The sequence below is a fragment of the Anser cygnoides genome, chromosome 13 (assembly GCF_040182565.1).
Source record: "Anser cygnoides isolate HZ-2024a breed goose chromosome 13, Taihu_goose_T2T_genome, whole genome shotgun sequence".
Lineage (NCBI taxonomy): Eukaryota > Metazoa > Chordata > Aves > Anseriformes > Anatidae > Anser > Anser cygnoides.
Genome location: NC_089885.1, coordinates 1,480,375 through 1,501,772, shown reverse-complemented (window position 1 = coordinate 1,501,772; position 21,398 = coordinate 1,480,375). Strand labels below are relative to the sequence as shown.

General features: G+C 35.0%; 1 protein-coding gene across 5 annotated transcripts in view; it reads right to left on the bottom strand.

Annotated features, from left to right (window-relative positions):
* Positions 1 to 21,398, bottom strand: part of STAG2 (STAG2 cohesin complex component) — a 75,221-nt gene that overhangs the window by 22,202 nt on the left and 31,621 nt on the right. For all 5 annotated transcript variants that reach the window (XM_048070609.2, XM_048070606.2, XM_048070608.2 and 2 more), the window contains exons 2-15: positions 17,926 to 18,070; positions 15,925 to 16,003; positions 15,094 to 15,255; positions 12,549 to 12,645; positions 11,155 to 11,231; positions 9,437 to 9,641; positions 7,169 to 7,320; positions 4,786 to 4,859; positions 4,568 to 4,691; positions 3,329 to 3,427; positions 3,147 to 3,226; positions 2,529 to 2,636; positions 1,650 to 1,761; positions 635 to 752 (exon numbers count right to left, since the gene is read on the bottom strand). In XM_048070609.2, the coding sequence (XP_047926566.1) occupies positions 635 to 752; positions 1,650 to 1,761; positions 2,529 to 2,636; positions 3,147 to 3,226; positions 3,329 to 3,427; positions 4,568 to 4,691; positions 4,786 to 4,859; positions 7,169 to 7,320; positions 9,437 to 9,641; positions 11,155 to 11,231; positions 12,549 to 12,645; positions 15,094 to 15,255; positions 15,925 to 16,003; positions 17,926 to 17,969 (1,531 nt within the window). In that variant the 5' untranslated portion in view covers positions 17,970 to 18,070. The remainder of the gene's footprint in view (positions 1 to 634; positions 753 to 1,649; positions 1,762 to 2,528; positions 2,637 to 3,146; positions 3,227 to 3,328; positions 3,428 to 4,567; positions 4,692 to 4,785; positions 4,860 to 7,168; positions 7,321 to 9,436; positions 9,642 to 11,154; positions 11,232 to 12,548; positions 12,646 to 15,093; positions 15,256 to 15,924; positions 16,004 to 17,925; positions 18,071 to 21,398) is intronic.

Sequence of the window (21,398 nt, the reverse complement as noted above, 5' to 3'; positions counted from 1 at the left end):
CAAATAACCAAGAAGCAAAACGGTTTTTTTTTGAATGATAAATAAGTAAATAAATAAAGGGGTGAGGAGATGGAGAATATAAGCACCTTTTAAAACAGCACAGGAAAATGTTTAAAATTGAGGGGATATCAATGGACAAGTCAAGGGGCAAGATGAAGAGACTATCAAGTTTTATAATCATTTTAGATCTTTCTCATTATTCTAAGGTCCATTTACTAGTACCCATAAATTACAGAATTATCTCAGCTTTTTTGTTTTTATAGTTATTAAGAAAATGACAGTGTTTTCCCATATGATAGTTTTAACATTGAGTAAAAGAACCAGTTTCACAAGCAATTAGTTTCTTTAAGCCCGAAAGTGCAGCCAGACCCTGTTGAACAACAAGACAATTGGACACTGCATGGTTATTCCCTCTTTTTTCTCCCATACTCCCTGCCTCTCTTCTTCAGCATCTAGCTTCCATACCAGAAGTGATCTCTTTCTTCTTCTCCTCACGTTTCATAATTAGTGATTATAGTCATTCAAAAATAGAGAATGTACAGGTACTCATAAATGTAAGCATCTTGTTCCCTTATAAGTCACACCCAATAGAAACTGCTTAGCAATATACAGAAGAACTACTGAAATCTCTTACGCTCTTCTCCATTGAGAGGTTCCTCCAACAGAAGACTGTTCATACATTCCCAGTCCTTCAAGAGATCTGTTGCACAGTCCCACATGCTGTCCACAAGATAAGCAGCATGTTCATGCAACTGAAATAAGAACATAAGTAAGAAAATAAGTATTTTTCTTCATTAGTAATAAAGTTCATTCCAGAAGTTGCTACAATACAGGGCATTTTCCTTGCTGGCTCTTGTCCATGGCAAAAACAAACAAACAAACAAACAAACAAAACACAACATAGAAATGCTGTGAGATCTCTGATTCAACAGAAATCCCTCTTCCCCAAGTAATGTAAGAGATAAATCCATCTCAACTATTGCAGAGTATTAAGTGCTGCAAGATCCATCAGAATCTGGAGGGGCTTTGTGTGTGTGTTTCTTCGTTTGTTTCATTGTTTTGTTTTGCTTCCTTGTCTGGTTGTGTTTTCTTCCCCTATTTGACCTTTACAGAGTTACTTTTAGTTTCTAGGAGTATGAAACAGTAGAATACAAAAACACCTGTCTGTAGTTTCTGGAACAGCGTTAACACCATTAGTTGTGTGACCAACCTTCAAAAACTGCAAGCCTAGCCCTAACAAATATCCTAAGAAATAGCAAAAATCCTAAATTCTTTCACCTAAAGGAGGTTCTCAGCACTTGATAGGATCTTGAGCATATTTGGTAACTTCTTATTTTCGTATGCTTCCCCCCCCCCCCTTTTACCTCCTTACAGAGTTCCTAAATCAGAATCTCTTTTCACCTGTATGTTACCATGAAGAACGGGGGAAAAATATTTGTCAGAGCGCTTACAGCCTGTCTCAACATTATGTACCTACAGAAACAGATCCTACAAATAAACAAAACCACACAAAACTGTCCCTTATGTCCTCTGGAATGTTCAAGTAATGGAGAAAAACTAGGATAGGTTCATAGTTATTAACTGATTGGGGGGGTAGGGGGAATAAAAACAAAAAGCAAACTGAAAAAACACCCATGAAACCAACTTACTTCACTTTCCAAGAAGAAAAACACTAACGTCTTCACAAGATTAGCATTCGGACTTTGTCTTCCCCTCCTTTTAAGTATTCCATCATCTTCAGGATCTCTGCGGCTAAAAAGCCTAAAAGAAGAACAATTTCAGGACAAACTTCTTCATTGCCTTTGCCACATTAATTTTATATCTATGTACTGTTTTTACAAATGCACACTTAATATCTCAGTGCACAGCTCTACATTTTATTTTGAATTGAAGTAATTTGGAACAAATGTTATTTGAACAATTTTGTATTTGCTGAGTTAGTATTTTACTGACAGCGTCCAGTGGAACATGTAATTATAAAAAAAATACTGTACAAAATCAGCGATAATTGCAAATACTAGCATTTATTGAACATCCCCATATGAGACTTTAAAGCAGCAAAGAAATACTAGGAAAAGGTCTAAAAAGTATTAGATGGAAACTATCTTGTTTTCCTGAACATCTGATGAAGGTGTTGAACAAATTTTGTTTGTTTTACAGAAAAATACTTCATGAAATGGTCATCCGATACAACTTTTTTAGGGAAAAAATGCTTAGTATGACAGAAGTACAAACTTTATCTACTACATGAGCATTTTTAAATGTCTCAAAAAACACAGTAAGGAAGGGGAAGAAGACGAGAGATGAATGCTTGTATTATCTATTCTGTACGTAGAAGCTTTTAAAATGTAGGCTTCAAAATTACTTCTGATTTTCTATTCAGAAAAACTACATTAGTATTACATTTTCTAGAAGTTATTTCTTAAGGCCACTTCATTATTCAATTTTTCTTAATTAAAGCTAAATCATAGTATTAATGCACACATTAAAATCTACAAGAAAAGTAAAAAACTAATTTCCCCTCTTACTTTTTATAAAGAAATTCCCCTGCGGCAACTGCTACTGGCCGATGAGCTGAATAAACCAGATGGTAGACATTTTCACAGTCTTCTGCAGTCAGAACTTCTTCACTACTCCTAGAGGTGGGGATGGAATGAAGGAAAGAAAAAGAGGCTGACTCAAAAAAAACCATGAACTCTAGTGATGGGAGATAGAAATGAAGGAGAAGCTAAAGCTTTTCCTTCAAATGTGCATCCTAAAAATAAAACCAAAGTATTTTGGTTCCAAAATCTTGCTAAACAGCAGTTACCTACACAGCATGAGCATTTGGTAAAAGGTTAGGCTCAGAAGTTCAACTACTGCTCAGGAGACCCTATATTTATTTTCTCTAGTTCAAATCTTCCACAACAGCTTCAGATTTGTGAGACTCAATTCTACATCTCTTTACTTAACCGTGGTGGGTAAGTAACAACACTGTTTTAGCCAGATTACTTCCACAACTCTAGTTTATTCTAGTGTAAGAAACAGAGACACTTCTCTAGACTACAGATTATCTGAATTCTGTCAGGCTACTGTCCATGCCCACAGATGTCAGAAATACTTCTGTTTTAGTGTGCGTTATAGGTCATGTAAGGAGATATACTTACTGTAAAACAAGAGTGAGTAATTTTATTGCTTGGACTGCAACATCATATTCTTTGTCAAGAGTCATAGACACAATTCTATCCTAAGAACACAAAAGACGATTATTTTCAAAGAGCAAAGAAAGGAAATACAAATAAAAAAATATATATTTTTAATGTTCTTAAAAATATGAAGCCACACTAACCTTGAACCGACTGGTGAAGAGTTCCAATTTGGAATTAAGCTCTTTATTATAGTAAAGCCCTTGCAGAGCAGTTAGGCATTTCAGCCTTACTTCCCCTTGCTAAAATAAAATTAAGAACTGGATTAAAGTCAAGTGTAGAATATAGATGTGATCTTCAAATCAGACATGACAAGATTCTTTTGCAGTCTGAATTAATTCAAAGATTAAATGTTGTCAAGATATACCATCAATATCATGTTAATGACATAAGAATATGTCCATTTGTAACAAGTGAAGAAAAATCTGTCTTACTGCAGTTAGTATCTCTAAGTCAAGATACATCTTTAAAGACTGAAACAAGTGTATTTTAAATCTCCAGACATTTTTGAAGTAGAATTCAACATATTTCCTTTCACTTAATTAAAGCTGGCAACACATATATCATTAATAACCATCTCTTGTTGGATCACAATTACCAAGTAGATACAGGGACAAACAAGTATTCCTTCTGAAATACATTTTTTCCTGTAGCAGAGAACATGTTGTAAGGTACAGATACAAACACTTTGCAGAAGTTTAGTGTTTAGACTTCACAGTTTCTTATCACACCACTGCCAGTGGTTATTGGTTTGTGATGCCAAACCCATAAAAAGCATGAGCGAAAATCCCTTATTTGTCTTACTTAAAGTTCAGTAACTTGAAACAAATACAAGAGCTGAGACAATCTGCTGAGTATACAATGAATCAAGGATCATTCATAAGCTATGTCTTTAGACCACTCCAAACAGATATGAATCTTTAGCTTTTAAGTAACAGCTCGGGGCACTCATCACCAAAGGGGATTTCTTTTCAAATGCTTTTTAAGTTACCTGGTAATATCAGAATAGATTCTTAACTTGGCAAAACAGAGAAACTGTCTGGCTACACATGATTGGATAATCCCATATGAAATGCATTCAATTTAAATAGTTAAGTATTACAGAATAAAAATCTGCATCAACAAAAAATAAGTAACTAGATAAATAGAAAAGGCCATTTCCTTACAAGTAACATTTCCTTAAAAATCTGTACACGCTCTCTAAAACCATTCAAACCTTATCAGTATTTTATACATATGTTAAACACTAGTGCTTGTGAGTGCTAAGAAAAGTAGTGACTGATTAGAACAGCTAAGAGGTCAGAACCTGATTTGGCAAGATCAACATCCAAAAACGTAGATTTATGCTTGATATTCCATTCCTTACCTTCAGCGCAGCTTACCTTATCATGCATAGTCCACCCTACATATTTTAAGTAGCTGTCATTGAGAAAGGCATCACTGTACATCTTCATCCATATTCCAATTTCTTCAATACAGATAGCTCTTATTTCAGCAATTGCATCTCTGTGGAGAGAAGCAGAACAATTGGAGCAAGGAGATAAATAATTACAAGTAACTAGTCACCAGCTTCCAAAATAAATTAATAAATAAAGCTTACCGGTATCTATGCACAAAAACACCTTTGAATATTGCATTCATCATGTTTTCTATTTCATCTTGATTTTCCTGGAGCTGAAAGAATGAACAGAGTACATAAATACAGATCACCACTTCTGTAGTCAGATCACATGGTGTTGATGCTAGACAAACTAAACTAAATGAACATTTACTTCACAAGTATGGGTGTTAAATCCCTTCCTGAAATATCTACAAGTGTGTTTCTCAGTACAATACACTATAATAAATTTCATCTACCACAGCATGTAAGTTTTGGTAATTCTGACCACTGAAATTCTTCAACTGTGGCAAAGATAGCTAAGGTTTCTGCAGGCCCCTTCAGAAATTATTTGTAAGGAAACTTGATGTTATTTTCTAGTGAGTGACTTATTAAGCCTAATGTTTAGCCCAATTTTTAATACATATGCTATGTTCTTTATGGACCTGTATTACACTAGGTCAATATCTAAATCATGTGAAATAACATATGAAAAACGTGAAATAACAGAGAGACTGTTCTTTATCCTAAAAAGTATAGGATCTATATAGAGAAAATATAGATCAAGCACTTTGCAAGTGGCTGCATGAGCAGAGTATACACCATTTTGCACGCTTCTTTCCACCTCGGCCATAACATCAGAGAGAAAAAAAAAAATCCAGAAACAAAGTAATGGCAGGAAAAAAGAATTTATGAATATGGAACTGAAAAGTAACTTAGGAGACAACACGCAAGGGATTTGAAAAATGATCCATAATCTTTTAAAACACAGAGAGTTGCATTTGCTTTGAAAGTGCAAGAAAGTCAGTTGAAAGATCTGAAGTTAAGTAAATATTGTCAGAAGAGAAGCATGTTCTTTTTGCAGTTTGAACTATTAAGGTGGGACAGAATAAGCCAGTGTTAATGAGAATAGCCAATGACTGCAGATATAGGCTTTCCAGTAAACCAAATTAACATTTATATATAAAACAAAAATCAGACAAAAAACAACAACCAAATAAACCCTAAAGAGACATTATTCAGACAGAATAATGGAGAGAGTGGGTGGGTGTTACAAAAGATAAAGACTTCTCCCTACAGAATTTTAAACAAAGAGTAAGAACCAACAGTTTCCATAGCATCACAAGATTTTGGAATTGGAAGCAAAAGTATAAAGAAATACAGCAAGAATAAAAAGACTAACAAGCCAAAATATCTAACACTTATCTAATCTAACAATACCTGTCTTCTGACGTAGAGTGAGAGAGGGAAAAAAAAATATTAAAATGAGAGACTTGCAAAAAAAAAAATCAACAGATAAAATAAATTTCTGTACTAGAGAAGGCTGTTATAAATGAAACAAACCCTGAAATTAAACATTTGATTGAATGTTACTTTGAAGCTTACTTTCACTTAGTACAAGAAAAACTGAAAATCACAACCAAAGCTAGAAAATCTTGTAAGAAATCCTAAAGGCCAATCTACGTATGAACAATTGAGATTGGGAAAAAGTCTCCACTTTAACATCACTGCATTTCTCTCTGTATCCATGTATTACCTATAACAGAACTAGTCCTGCACACACATCTAGCACAATTGCATTTAATGGTACTGCTTGGGTATTTAAGAGATTGGTCTCAAACTGCAAGATCTTTGGGACATAAACAAAAAACTAATTTTTCGAGGCAGTAAAAATGCAGCAAGTAACAACGCAAAAAGTTGAATACCGAAGGAGAAATGTTCCCCCTTTAATCATCAAAGTTATTTCTCATGTCTAAAAAGCAAAAAACTCACCCGTTCCCCAGAAAATAAAAACTAAAACCTGAATGAGCTAGAGCTTTCAACAAGACAGCACTGTCAGCAATGATTCAGCAAATCCCTTACACACAGAAATAAAGAAAATAGAAGCAGATAGCATTTTCAATTTGTTTAGTGATTTCTGTAGAAGAAAGGACCCTATCAGAAGCCCTAAAACAGTTTATTCTGAGACTGATATTGACATCGTAACAGCAGCATTTTGCACCATGATTGACAGGTTCTCTAGAAGCTAAAAACAGTCCAGGCATGGAAATTGTTGTTGAATATTTCAGCTGTTCAGAAAACTGGTCAGGAAATACAACAAAATGTTATCTATTACCAATTCCAGTCTCTCTTAATAATTTTAATGGCACTATCTGAAATTTAACTCTTTTTACAGAAAAACAGAAAGAAGCACTTTCAAAGTGATTAAGTTTTTTAAATATTAAAAATATGAAGAAATTAAAGAATGAAACAGATGGACTTTTAACTACCTTTACAAAAAGGACAACAAAAAACCCTTACAGGGCAAAAATAATTATTGTTTGTCATATATCAATGTTCATCCTCCAGCAGTCATAAAGCACACGAGAAGACAAAAAGCACTAACCTCCTTTCTTTTCTGTAGTAAGAGTTCCAGCCTATCATTAGCCCGTTTCCCAATTATTTTATTTCTTTCTGCTTCATACTGCCGTTGCGTATTGTCCATGTTAATACTAAGATTTAATGCCACATTCACTAAAGCAGTCATCAGCTTCATGGCTACAAAACAGTAAAAATAGTAAAGATTATTTATGTTACCTATATTTGAAGAAGGATGATAGATAAACATCCTGATACTTCCCCTCCTGTCACCAGTTTTTGTATTTATGAAAATATATTCACTGTAGATTTCTTGATTCACAAGCTTCAGGACTTCAGCACTGTTTTATGTAGTGCTACTCCTTTACTGAAATTGTTCTGCACGACTACTTAACAACACAGTAGATAACACACTGACCTTTTGTTTCTTTGTTATTTTTTAATACTATCAACATTATTATTGAATGGATATATAGGACATGCTTCCCCCCAAAAAATATGTGGAATGTAAGATTTATAAATGTAGCCCAGGAAACACTGAAAGGATTCCATTATGAGAATCAGTTAAGAGTCATATTGCCCAATCATTAAACCTAAAACACACAAGCTTTTTTTCCTTCAAAAGGAAATGTTTTAGACAACTACCGCCCACCATACCGAACCACTCTTTTCCCATCAATTTCATTTTAATTAGGCAACTTTTAACTATTCCTTTACATGCAAAAGCAGAAAAGCAATATTAGCCAACTAAAAGACAACCAACCAAAATGTAAAAATACTTGGTTTTGTTTCTTTGTGTGTGATTTTACTTTTTAATCACCCCTTTTTAAAAGGGCACAGACAAATATGCCTACCCCGTAAACAAGGAGGCAGCCAACAGGGCATATGCAGAACACTGTTAACACTAGCATAAAGTTGATGAGTAAGGCATAAAGACATGCAGATATATCTAAATATTGTCACATGCTGTGATCTCTAAGGATATCAAGATGAAAAGAAGTAGTCTGAGCTAATCTTAGAAGCCAAATTACTGCAAATAACAGTAAATAGGAATACAAGGATTTTGTTGGCTTTTTCTATCCTATATAAAACCCAATCATCAAGAATACAAGCTGTGATCATGTGAAATGCAGAAATAACTACACAGAATCAACAGAATTGACTACTGATGTGAACAAATGCAAACAAGACTACTAAAAAAAACATTGTGTGACAGAAATTAACATGCAACAGGGCAATTTCAGCAACTTCCATTCAGGCACAACTCAAATTTAAAAAGGTACTCAAACTGTGGTTTTGAAGAGCTGAAGTTTATATTTGCAGTACGGTGCAACAATCAAATTGATGATACAGCAGAATCAGTATATTCACTTGAAATAAAAAGCAATTTTGTTCCTCCCTCCACAGTAAATGCTTTGACTAGTGGGAATCTCAGAGCAGCAGCCTAATATGTAATGTTTTAATGTATATTCAAAGAAGATGGCCAATGAAATTTAGCAGCTGACCAGACACCCAGAGCTGAAATTTGCTGTAAATCTGACAGCTCCAGTGAACTAACAAGAACTATTTCTAGTGTGGCAGAAACTCAGTTTCATGTACAGTTTAAATTCACCTTGCTCAGATTAAAATTGCTACAATAAGCCTGACATAAGTGGACTGCTGCCTGATGCCATCCAAGACCCTTCTTCGTTAACCTCTGCAGACTGACAGGTTGCTTATCCAGTAAGCCTAATCGTTGTCCATTATCACAGGGAGTTTTAAATAAATGTCATATTTAGCTCATAACAGATACCTAGATAGCTTGACAAACTTGAAAATATCAAGTAAAATGAAAATTTAAAACCATACAGTAATTTAGTGACTGTATCACTGATGATTTCTTTAAAATTATTTCTAATGCAATGAATAGATATGCTACTTTCAATTACAGTATGCCATGGCCTCTATATAAAGCACAGTTTAAATGTGTACTAAAAATTGCATCCAATTTAAAATATGACCCTGGTTTGACTTAATGCAGAGCATACAGAAGTTTGACTCTATTTTTGTAAAGTTTTTTTCTATTTGCTTTTCTTAGTAGGCTTAAAGCTAACAAATGAAGTACTAGACACAGCTGGTAAGGAAAGCTTTAAAGTAACTCTGAGTAACGCACTGTAATCTGTACTAAAACTAGTTGCCTTAGAAAAGCATATCACACAAAGAAACATGAGCCGAACATTCTGTCAGAACAACTTCTTGCTGTGCAACACAAGACATAACACAGAAGCAATAAACAGGTAAAGAAAAATTCACTGACCTGCCAGCGTGCTAGTGTGCCGAAATGCTCTGACTTGTGAGTCTGACAATCCCGTAAGCAGTGAAATGACAGTATCCATCATATATTCATCATATATGATGCTATATTGACATTGTCGGACGAGTACTCCAATGAACTCACAAAAACTGGATTTGAACTTCTTCCACTGGGGACCAGCCATAGTTAGCGGATAATCTCCACTATCCTATTTAAAAAAGAAAAAGAGAGAGAGATACAAACAGGAAACTCTTTCAAATGTCTTTAGAATTATTTTTTAAGTTGAGAATAAAAAGAGGAATAAGACCTCAGAACCAAAAAGATCTCAAAAAACAATCCATCAGAATAACCTTATTGCACAAATACACATCTACTCTAATTTACAGCTCAGGTTTGTTATATGCAGACACAACATACTACAAGTCCTACAACAGAAGCTGCACAAAATCAGATATACCAAATTAGCAACTGATTTCTACTGCCTAAAATCTGCTTCAGGTTACACTAGAACAAAAAAACATCACATGCAGCGTTAGTTAACATCCACGAACACTCAGATCAGGACCTTAATGAAGTTTCTAAGGAGATGCTTACATATTAGACTGAAAATTCCTTAAGTCAAATGACAAACTACTTCTTGAAAATAAGAAATTACGCCTTGAAAATAAGAAATGTGTACTCCTCTCCTGCTCTGGGTACCCTTATAAATAATGATAAAATGACAGAAAAACAATTGATGATCATTTCTCTTAGTGTTTCTGCGATCAGCAGCAATCAGATAAGCGATCAGCTGCGATCAGATAAGATGCCAAATTACATTACAACTTAGAACAAAAAATATATCCATGAAAAGGGATTAGAAATCTGGGAGCTGAGATGTTCATTAGAATTGTTACAAGAAAGAGTAAGCGTAACAGAGTGATAAACAAATCTGAACAAATAATCCTAACTGAAGCTTTTTAAATTTCAGGTGACATGACAGTAATCAAATCCATTTATGAATTAAAGCTAAAGAATAATAAAATACCTTTAAACCTTTATCTGTTAAAGTTACTAATTTTCTTTGGATTTTAACTTGAGGAAAAAAATCCTTACTAGACAAATTTTGGGAGGAAGATCTGGTTATCTTCACATTCTTCGGAACATAGGGTAAAAGGAAAACAATACCAAAAAAACACAAACCCCAACAAAATAAATAAGAGTCCATCTCGTTTACCCCACACTCAATGGAACGAGAATAAATGACAACTTGAAGGCAGAAAAACTACATTTCCCATGAAATGGAAAGCATTAGTCTTCAACTAAGGAATAATCAAATTCAAATCTCCACAGTTTGTAGATTAATGGACATGTTGAAATAAATTCAACAAACATTTCATGCGTTCCTCAAAAAAGACTTAATGGCCTCATGTACACGGAGGGGTATGGGGGACATTGGAGGAAGTATGCCACATAGCCCCAGCAGTAGAAGTTCCCACTGTTCAAAAACTGAAAGTGGACATTTGTTTTATTAATAATTTAAGAAATCACTTACATACACATAGAATTTTATTTACTAGTCTCATAAGTTCAAAATTAGAAAGTTTAAGATTTTCATTCATCAAAGTCTTGTCATTTTTACAGTTGTTCTTACACTTGAAGAAATCTGCAGTAGGATTAGGACAGGTAAAATGGAAAAACATTCTAATATCAATACATTCTCAGCACTTTCATTAAATTACCTCATCGAATTCTTCAGTCATTTTTCGGATTATTTCAGAATTCTGCATGTGTCGGAACATCTCTGCTGTGACAACTCCTACAATTTAGATTAGATTATTATTAACGCTTTTAAAATGAGAGAGGTGGATAGCAGATGACATATCTCCTGCTACCATGTAAAAATGGTCAATTTACACCCAACCTACAGATTATACATGTTTTTTTTTTTGTGGTGCTGGGTGGCTCTGTTGCTGTTTGCTTATTTTTCAAGTTGTTATACTCTTCATTTTAGCATTTGTAACAAGTGTGGGGCACTACAGTTTTTCCTATTATATAAAGCGTGTGCTCACACCATCTAAAATTTACTCATTCGTTCATATCCAGAAGTCAATGATATTTGTTCCAGACGTCATCAGCTGAGAGACCACACTAATCTGAAGTGACCTTCTAGTATTCAAGATACTAAATGGTATAAGACTATTTTGAACAGTTCTATTGCTATTTATCATCTACTTCACTATGATAAAACTCAATGATTTCATGCAATTTCTATTTCTCTTAGCCTCAAATTTTTCATGTGCAAAGGGTGATATAAAAATAAAAGAGACCTCCTAAAGCTTACTACAACTGCACTGGAAAATTCATGACAAGCATCATCTCAGAAAGCATTAAAAGATTTTGTCATTTTGTCTGGTAACAATAATGAAAAGGTCACTGCTCTTGAAAGCATGACTAACATCTACTGAGGAATGCTATTAGCTTTCTGAAGATTTATACATGTTAAAAGTTTATCTGGAATGAGAAACATTATCAAATGCACTGACACTGTAGAGTAAGTTACCTTCTCCTCCTCTTCAAAACAAGATGAGAGGAAAAAGAATGGAGGATGTGGATTAGAGGAAAGATTCTGGAAAACCAGAAGCTCCCCAAAATAGAACATAAAATATAGAAATACAGTCTTACTGTAGACAGGCTACCATGGAACTGCCCATTTCTTTTACATGAAACAACTCTAAAAGGCTATTAAATGACCATGGAACGCTCACTGATGTGAAGTAGATAAATCCAAACTTTGATTCCAAGACCAAGAAAGTTAAGCTATCAATACTGAAGACGGATGTTTTTCTAACATAATATCAGCAACAGAGGAAGATATGAGAAGTAATTAAGTACCAGTACTGCGTTTTCTTCAGTGTGAATGCAAAAGGCTTAACGTACATTTTGAAGTGTTTCTGTAAAGTTTCTAAACCTCTTGCTCCCATCTTCAAAAATACTTGTTTGACTACAAGAACCTTATAATACAGACTAGCCCTAGGGATGGAGCAGTCCTTCAGCATATGCAGTACAAAAGCCAAGAATGAGAAACATGCTGTAAAATTATATAAAGAGATGAGCAAATATTTCCGTATCTTACCTTTGCAGCCTGAACACTGAATAAAGAAGTTAATGAGATCAAGAAGTGCTATATCTCTGTCATGTTTGTATGACTCTATCCAGTCATCCACCACAGACTGAAAACAAACAAATATAAAGGCAATTTTTAGTTTTTAATAAACTGAAGAATTAGTGTTATTTAAACTGCTTTCTAGTAAGTGATTCTTGCTCCTTCTGTAAGTAACTGGAACTCTGGATGTTTTGACTGATACAGAACAAAATGTTTGAATGATCCTTTACTGTCATAGTAGCATTTTCAGGAAAAGAACTCGTTTCCATTCTATAAACATATACAGGCACAAAACAGATGCTTAGACATGAAGCACAGGAATACCATACAGTCACATAGTAACATTTTTTGAGGAAGAGTACAAAACACAATTAGCAGATTTTATAACAGCAGGGGGGTTTGTTTGTTTTTAACTATTTTAGTTCCAACAGCTGCAACTCCCTATACTCTTCCTAAATTCTGCCCTTACGATGAACTGTGTTGCATGTACATGAGCTATAACAGGATGAACAGCATTGCCCTAAACTGTATTGACATTAATTGCTGTGTTAGCTAAACTAAAACATAATGGCTAGTAAAATGGAATAGCAATAAGACAATTTTACTACAGAATGTTAAAGAGAAGCAAATTAACAGGAAATCTGTGATTGTGGTTTTAAGAAGAATTCACATGCAATTATCTACAAACCATCCATGTGTATAGCACAAACTGTCTACTGCAGAAATCATATGAAAGCATACATTTAACACAAGCACAAGAGAATCGCTTTAGTGCCAAGCTCTCAGTTTTGAGTAGTTTAATATGTTGGTATCCTGCCCTAAAAAGTAGAGTAATTTTCAATAACAAGAGATGACGAAATAGTTCAGGACTTCCATAAGAAAAACAGACTCCACAGCATCCCCTGTGCTTCCTGTCAACTCTTCTCAGTGCTTACTCTTAAAAGCAATCATGGTGCAAGGGCAAATAAAATATACTACCATAGGAAAAAAAATCTGAACAGAAATACAGCTAAATCCCTCTTCCCTCAATGAAAGACTGTTTATAGTATGATACAACTTTTGTCAGCAAGATGAGAAGAATTAAAAATGCAAGTGAAACTGTCGTTGTCTTCCCAGTAGGAGCAGAACCTACAAACTAGTACTGATTTGATTAATCATGGGGGAAGAAAGGAAAAGAAACCTAGGAAAGGTCTTAAATTAGGCTTACAAAGGTCACTGTGCAAAACCAGGATAACACTAGGAAGGGGACAAATATTTCAGTTAGGCAGCCTTGTTTTCAGAATTCATTTATTTTAAAGAACCTCCAGCAGAAAAGTAAGTGTCCTGAAACTTTTTGTCTCTGTGGATGAACAATCTTTCTCCCAGTGAGAACTGACACAAACTTGGAAGAAGGTATGGAACAGAATTAAAGAAGATTTTGATTATCAAAATCTTTTGAGGAAAGTAAGTGCTGATGGCTACAGAGAAAAATTTTTACACCAAGTGCTGAACTAAAGACTATTTTACTTTATAGATACTTCTTGATAACTAAAATATGGACTAAAATTCATACTGTTACCTAGGTATCAATTTCCCCACTAAACAGAGGCGTTGCAGGCAAAGGTCTATTTTTCTCTTGGAAAGCAAAAGATTTGACTGTTTATAGAGTTAAGATGTCATGAAAATATAACCCGTGGTAATTGGCTGGAAATGTAGCAATCAGAGCAGCAGTTAGAATGGCATAGTTTTTCACTTACATTGAAATATGTCAGAATAAAACAGAAGTATCAGAATTTCTCTGAGCAAATATATTAAAGCAGTATGTATAAGTAGTAAGTACTGAAGTAGTATAAGTAGTATGTATAAATCTGAACTAAATTTCTCCCAAGGAATTCAGGCTTCAAGGTTCCCACCTTGAAGCAGGAGCCTGCAAATCTCAAGAGGACTGCACATAGACCCAGCTTCCTGCACACATACCAGAGGAGCTGTAAACTCTAGATTTTTAATCCCAAAGATAGTCTTTCTGCTAGGCTGCTGAGGAGTCACATGAGTGAGTCAGCATGAACTCTTCATGGCTGGCAGGCTTACATTTTAACCCTCTCCTCACCGAAGATTCACAGAGTCAAGCAAAATTTGGTGATTTAAGATAATTTTCCATATAAAAAGCTAATGCTCTTAATAGGCTGACTTCAGTCCGATTAGTAAATGCAGTGTCTAATGCAGTAATTTCTACCAGGTTGAAATTTCCTAGCCTAAATTCCAAACTTTCTTCATTCAGAATACTGGGATTCACTTTGAATAGTATTTTGAATTTCTTTATTATATACCTGATTATTCATGCCTTGCATTTAGCAATGAGAAGTCAGTTATTTCAAGTTCAAATCTTAACAACGCAAGAATTCTTATTCTAATCCGTAACTAAAAGCTACAATGAAGAAAAAATTACCCTAGGCTTTATTTTCTTAAACTATATGTACAATATTGTTATATTTAACTTGTACATTCATACAAGTCTGAAGGACATCTCAAGTCTTACCTGCATAGCACTCTTGCCCATTTTAACTACCTCAAACAGCATCATGTTTTCCACACCATTCTGTTGGTGATGTCCATTCATCCGATTTGGACCACCAGGTTTCCCTCCTCCGTTTCCACTTTTCCCTTTTTCTGCTGGTCCTTTTTTACCTTTTTTACAGGTCTGCAATCATACACACACACACACACGTTTTAAATAGTTATTACATAGTAATTAGAATAAATTATTATTCATACCACAAAAACTATACACAGGACCTTATGTTTCCAAGAATCAAACTTAAATCAGAAGGTGAGATAAAATTAGATAGGGTAGAATAGCTGATTCTCACTGATAGAGAAGACTAACAGAAACTCTACAGGTTTTGTATTTCCTTCTCTGGTTTAAAATCTTTTGGCAATTAAAAATGTGATTAGTGGCAACGACACAAAAGGTTTTCCTTGCATTTAAACTGTAAAACAAAATAATAAATTTTTAATTGAAATGTTGGTTTCTGTTCACTTTTCAAATGAAAAGAGCCGGAATTAATGACATCAACCAAAAGAGACTGTATTAATACCAGGTTTAAGTATAAGAGGGCACACGTGCAGACTAGTCAAATCAAAGCCCTCCCTTGTGCCTTCACAACACAAAGGAAATATCACGTAAATACTCAAGACGAAGTATTTCAATAAAAATACAAATATAAACTCTATTCACAGAACAGTTGCATTTTAAAAAAAAAAGTATAATAAGGAAATAAGAATAAAATAATTCAGCTCCAAAACAAGTGCTCAACTCTTCATGCTTTAACAGTACAAGTATTTCACTGTCCCCATAAACTGAACGTACTTTTCCTTTGCCTTGTTTTTGGTTTTTTCCTTCAATATCCTCGAAGTCTGTATCAGAAGAGAAGTGTGTTTCAGACTCCCTGTAAGGATAAAAGACAAACCATTTATACATCTCACCAGAAACATTAGTAAACTAAACTAAACTACATAAAGTCACATTATGTCCTCAGTCCAGTAAGTCAACTCCAACAGAAAAATTGTTTTTATCTCCTGTTTAAGTCTACTGTCAAGGAACAAATCTGAGCAAATCCCCATGCTCACACCTTGCCTCAGCCAAAGAAAAAAATTTCCTTTTTTACCTGTGAAAGCCATATAGTGGGACTAAAAAGCATGAAGGTCAGCAGAAATAGCAACAGGTTGGGAACTTCATTTTTGGCATGTGACAAACATTACAAAATTTCAACCATCAAACACTGTAGATGTCTGCCACAAATATGGCAGTGTACAACAATGATACTACCTTCCCTCACAAAGTGTCTCAGCAGACGTCTTCATGCTGTCAAAGAACCAAGTAGTTATGTTGAAACGTATAGGGAGAAAAGATATTTTAAGCAAGATTTCTCCACCAAAAAGATAAACTGGAGGCTTATGTAAGGTAAAAAGATAAGTAAAATAAAAGATTTTCAAATTTGTTTTCCTACATTATTAATATATGCTGTATCAAAATACAAACCCTTTATTGCCTATGACAAAGTCAGGGGAAAAAAATTCACCTAAATTATTACTAAGTAATCCTTAGTTTAAATTTTTTATTTCTACATTTCCTATAGAAGACATCTTAAATGATGCTATTAGAGCTTATTTTAACACATACAGGCAGTACAATGAATTCCAGCTGCTATCACAAATTTCTGATACACATTTCCTGATTCAATTTAACAATGTAATCATAAAGATGACCTGAACAGGGGGAAGAAGGAGCCATTCCAATGTTTTAGAAGGTTACGAATAAATAAAATCTAGAAACTTAAGGTTTCTCACTGTTGTGGAACTGTCTGAAAGGAAGTTTCTGCCTTGTAACATGTATTTTGCCATCCATGTATTCTGCTATAGGTTGAACAAGTCTCCAACCTTGCAAAAAACTCTGAGAAATCTTTACTCTTCAATATTACTTAGGTGTTCTTATTTTTACAGAACGGAATACAAATTCCAAATATTTTGATAAATAACTGTATCAACAACAAAAAAAAAAACACATTATAAACAGCTTTATTTCTCATTAAAAGCCACCCACCACCACCAACCTCCTTAACACAAAACTGTATCTTTGCATCTTTTTGGATTATTTTGGACCAGCTTAATATACTCCAGACCGTTGAAATGGATTCATGCTGATTTCTTGGCAACTAAAAGGTGAGGAACTGCATTCTTCTGGTCTACTTGAACTAATCATTTCATTTCTCTGTTCAAAATGTAAGCTATTGCTAAATTTAAATTTTTCAAAATTCAGATACCTTTTCTTAAAACTACATCAGCAGTCTAGTCAAATAAACACCCCAGGAACCAACACCTGAAGGGAAGCTAAGACTTCAGCTTTAACTAAAGCATTTGGCATTGGGCATTTCAGACATTAGGCAACCTGCCCCAGTTATTAAGAGTAAATACCTCAACAACTTTACCTCTCTATAAAGGAAGGAAGGAAACTTAGAATTTCTGTATTTCTAACCAAAGTTTCTTTTTCAATACTTTGATTCTGAAAGACGTAAAACCTTGACAAATACACCATGTAAACAAAGAAGTCTCACGATGGCTTCCTATTAGCAAAGCTTAAAAATTGATTTAAAAATACTTTATAAAAAGGACTTTTAAAATATTTGTTTTAATTATCACTGAATACTCAAGAAAGAATTCAAGCAGTGCTTTATTTTGAACTGGAAAAACAATCTATAACCGTATTCAATCATTTTGTTTCCTTGTTTCCAAGAGAAAAACCAACCACATCTATTACCACTGAGAAGCACCAGTACATTTAAATGAAACCAGAAATTCTTAAGGCACTTACTGAAGGAGAGTAAAATCAGTTGGTATTTCTGGAGCTGCTATCATTTCTTTATCATCTTCTGGAACACCACTGTATTAGAAAGATATTCAAAAACCAGTCTGAAGTACGAGCTTACTTTCCTTTCTTCCTTTGTAGTGGACAACTTCTGAAATAATAATAAAAAAAACACATTAGAAACATTTCCACATAAGGGATAAAAAAAAGTTGGAAACATAGAAAATGTTAGATCACACCACCTTCTGTTTCCAGCCAAGCTTTTTCCTGTTTAAATAAAGATTTTGTATCTTTGACTCCTCCCATTATCTTATGAAAAAAAAAAGTATCTCCACAAACGTTAAAAGCATCTAAATAAAAGGAAATAAAAAAGTGCTTGGAAAATAAATGCTCTTCTGAATAGCATGAGGAAATTGAATGGTTTTCATGAACACCTTGCAAGTAACTTTTTTCTTCTAAATCTATACTAGACTAAAACTTGAACTGTAAGACCTTGTACTGTAAAGTCCAGACTCTACTACCAACACTATGATATTGTGGTTAACCAAACCAAAAAACAGATTTGATGTTAAACTTAAAGCACAGTGTGTGCCCATTTAAGAGCATTATGTATACCAACTTTGAATCTGATGTGTAAATGCTCCTGATACTTAGCACAAAGATATGTTCTTCCAAGTTCGTACAATCTAACCAGCTACTTCACAACTCCCTGTCTTCCTGAGTTGATAAACCAGGCTTACAAGTTTTAACGTTTAAAGCACTCAACATGTCTCTAGGAATATCAATGAAGATAATACTATCTACGTATTATAAAGAGAAGTATCAGAAACAGTGTTAGCATCTTATCTAGAAAACATAAGATTGCAAAATATTTTCTTTTCAAGTTAATTACATGTAAGATTTTCCTATGTTTGGGGGCAGGGCAGACAATGAATGCTTCAAATGTGAAATTCAACCATGCATGCTAAAGCCTTCTGTGTCAATTTTCTGTCTCAAACTAAATTTTACACAGTGAAGAAATTAGGAAAGCATGAGGTTCAGGTATTTTAAAGATGCAATAGCACAGAGAAGAACCTTCAGAACTGGGAACTCTGCTGACTCTAAGGCTTGTCAGAGTAATTAAGTATTTAAGCAAAAGATACAATTTTAAGCTCCATGTGCTTAGCATGCCAATGTCTGGTAGAAACGCTTCAGAGCCTGCATTTCAATTGAGCACATACAGCCTGTACATTTCTTTCCTGCAAGTGCTTCTTCTGAATGCTAGGGGCCACTGTAGCTTCCAGAATTTGGTGAGCTGAGAAAAACCACAAACCCTGAACTTAAATCGCTGTTTCTTCACATTTCACACAATTATGTAAAGGCAGAGAAACCAGAGTGGAAATAAGCAGTGGCGAAAAGAGAGGTTCAAGATAAGTAGGTACATCTCTCAAGACAGTCCACAACTACTACAGTATGCACCATCCAGAGCACAGTATAAGATCAAAAGCTTCACAAACTTTGTCGCTGCAGAACAGTGAAAACCTTTGTCACCCATTTCTCCCTTCCTTAAAATCACATTACTGGTGCATCACAGCCTCCCCTGCTTGGTTTATATGGAGTTTTTAGCAAATAGCTACTCGCAGGCAGTGCAACATCCATTCATCGTTTGGAGGCTCTGCCATTCAGAATCACCCAATTTAATTCCCCAATAAAATGGGCAAAAATATACCTCAAGAACTTTATTCCTGGATTATCAAGTTAAACTGGTTCACCAGTGGGTACCCAGAGCCAACTCATGGGGAACATATGACGGCGCAGCCAGGCGCAGGGGAGGGCCAAGCAGTGCTCCTGCCTTGGCGGCACAGAGCTATGACGACAGCCAGGCAGCCTGCATGGCTACTGGCTCCATTCGTGCTGTGCTGCAGTATCATCATTCCAAGTGTATCAGGTATAAAAAATAACAATAATCTAAAAAAATACAAAGATTTGCTCCAATTCCTGTCAGCAATTGTAACTTGGGGAATCAGGCCGGCGCCCGCTGGGAATGTACCTCAGCGAGGAGCGGGGCGAGGGGAAGCAAGAGGCGAGCAGCCAGCCAGCCACCCAAGTCCCGTTCCAGGCACACATGTGATTCTAAGCCAGCACAAAGTAAAGGCACAAACTTCAAAAGGCACACAGTTCTGTTTCAAGTTCAACCTGTCCATCAACGTGTTATTTGACTTTTCTAGTTTGAGTTTTTCAATGGTGAGAAGCACCACAAGTACTGAAGACATGATCAAGAAGCTCAGATGCAAATTTCATATTACGTCTCATTAATACTACCTATTTACAGTAATAGTTACCTATTCCATAAAATTTGATGGTACTGAGACAGAAAGCAAGTTAACCATTTGTTTACACAATTAAAACTTTTTCAGTCTCCTATATAAAAAGGAAATTACCCTCCTACTAATTCTCACAAAAGTATTTCTCAAAAAGCAGCATAATACAATCACACAAGAATATTTTGAAGAAAAAAGATAAAAAACACGTAAAATGTCAGGCAAATGATTAAATTATATATTTTCTGAATCAAAAAGAGCCAAATCACCTGATAAAAAACAGCTGGCTGGAGTTTATATCCACTTGCACTTGGAAAAAACACTCATCTTAGGCCAAGCAACAGATGAAGAAAAAAAAAAGTCATGTCAAAAATGTTATTGTTTGGGCATAATCACTTCATGAAAATAGGAAATAAATATCTAGTAATTCAAGATGCTGTAGTGTTTAGCTACTAAGATTTAAGTTTCAAGAATTGTTTTTCTTGAAGGAAGTAGAAGAAACGTGGCCCTCATGAGCGCAACTACATACTGGTATTAATGGAAGACAGTAGTTTCAGGTGACTGCCCTGCAGGAATACAAGAGCTAAGGCTGTAAGGGATCTCCAGTATCAAGCTCAGGCCCCAGGAATGACTGAAAAAAAAAACCTTGCATTAGTTCCAGTAAGGGCTCATTTTTAAAGTTTTACATACATGAAGATTACAAGAAGGACCTCTGAGTCTTGCCAAGTAGGGTCAAGCTAACCCAGCACTTCCTCATGGGCAGATGCCGGCAGAAGCTGCCCAGGGAAGAACCCATTTGCTTTGTTCTTACTGGTGATGTTCTCCTTGACTTCTCCCCCCAACATCCACAAATAAGTCAGGAATTTTTTCAGCCAAACACATTATTTCTGCATTTCATAGCACGTCGTAATCAGTATTTTTCCATGAATATTCCATTATTTTTTTAACCCAATACTTAGCTGCCATGATATTCACACAAGAGCTTCCAAAACTGAACCGTATAGTATAAAGAGGCATGTTCTTATCCTTGAGCTCAACATTTTCCCATTTTATTTGGTGTCCATGGGTTTTAGTATTGGGTAAGACTGGTATTGGCCATTCCCCCATTATGCCTGATCTCAGTAAATGCCTTTTGGAAATTCAGGATGCCTGCCAACATGTCTTCTTCACACACGGATC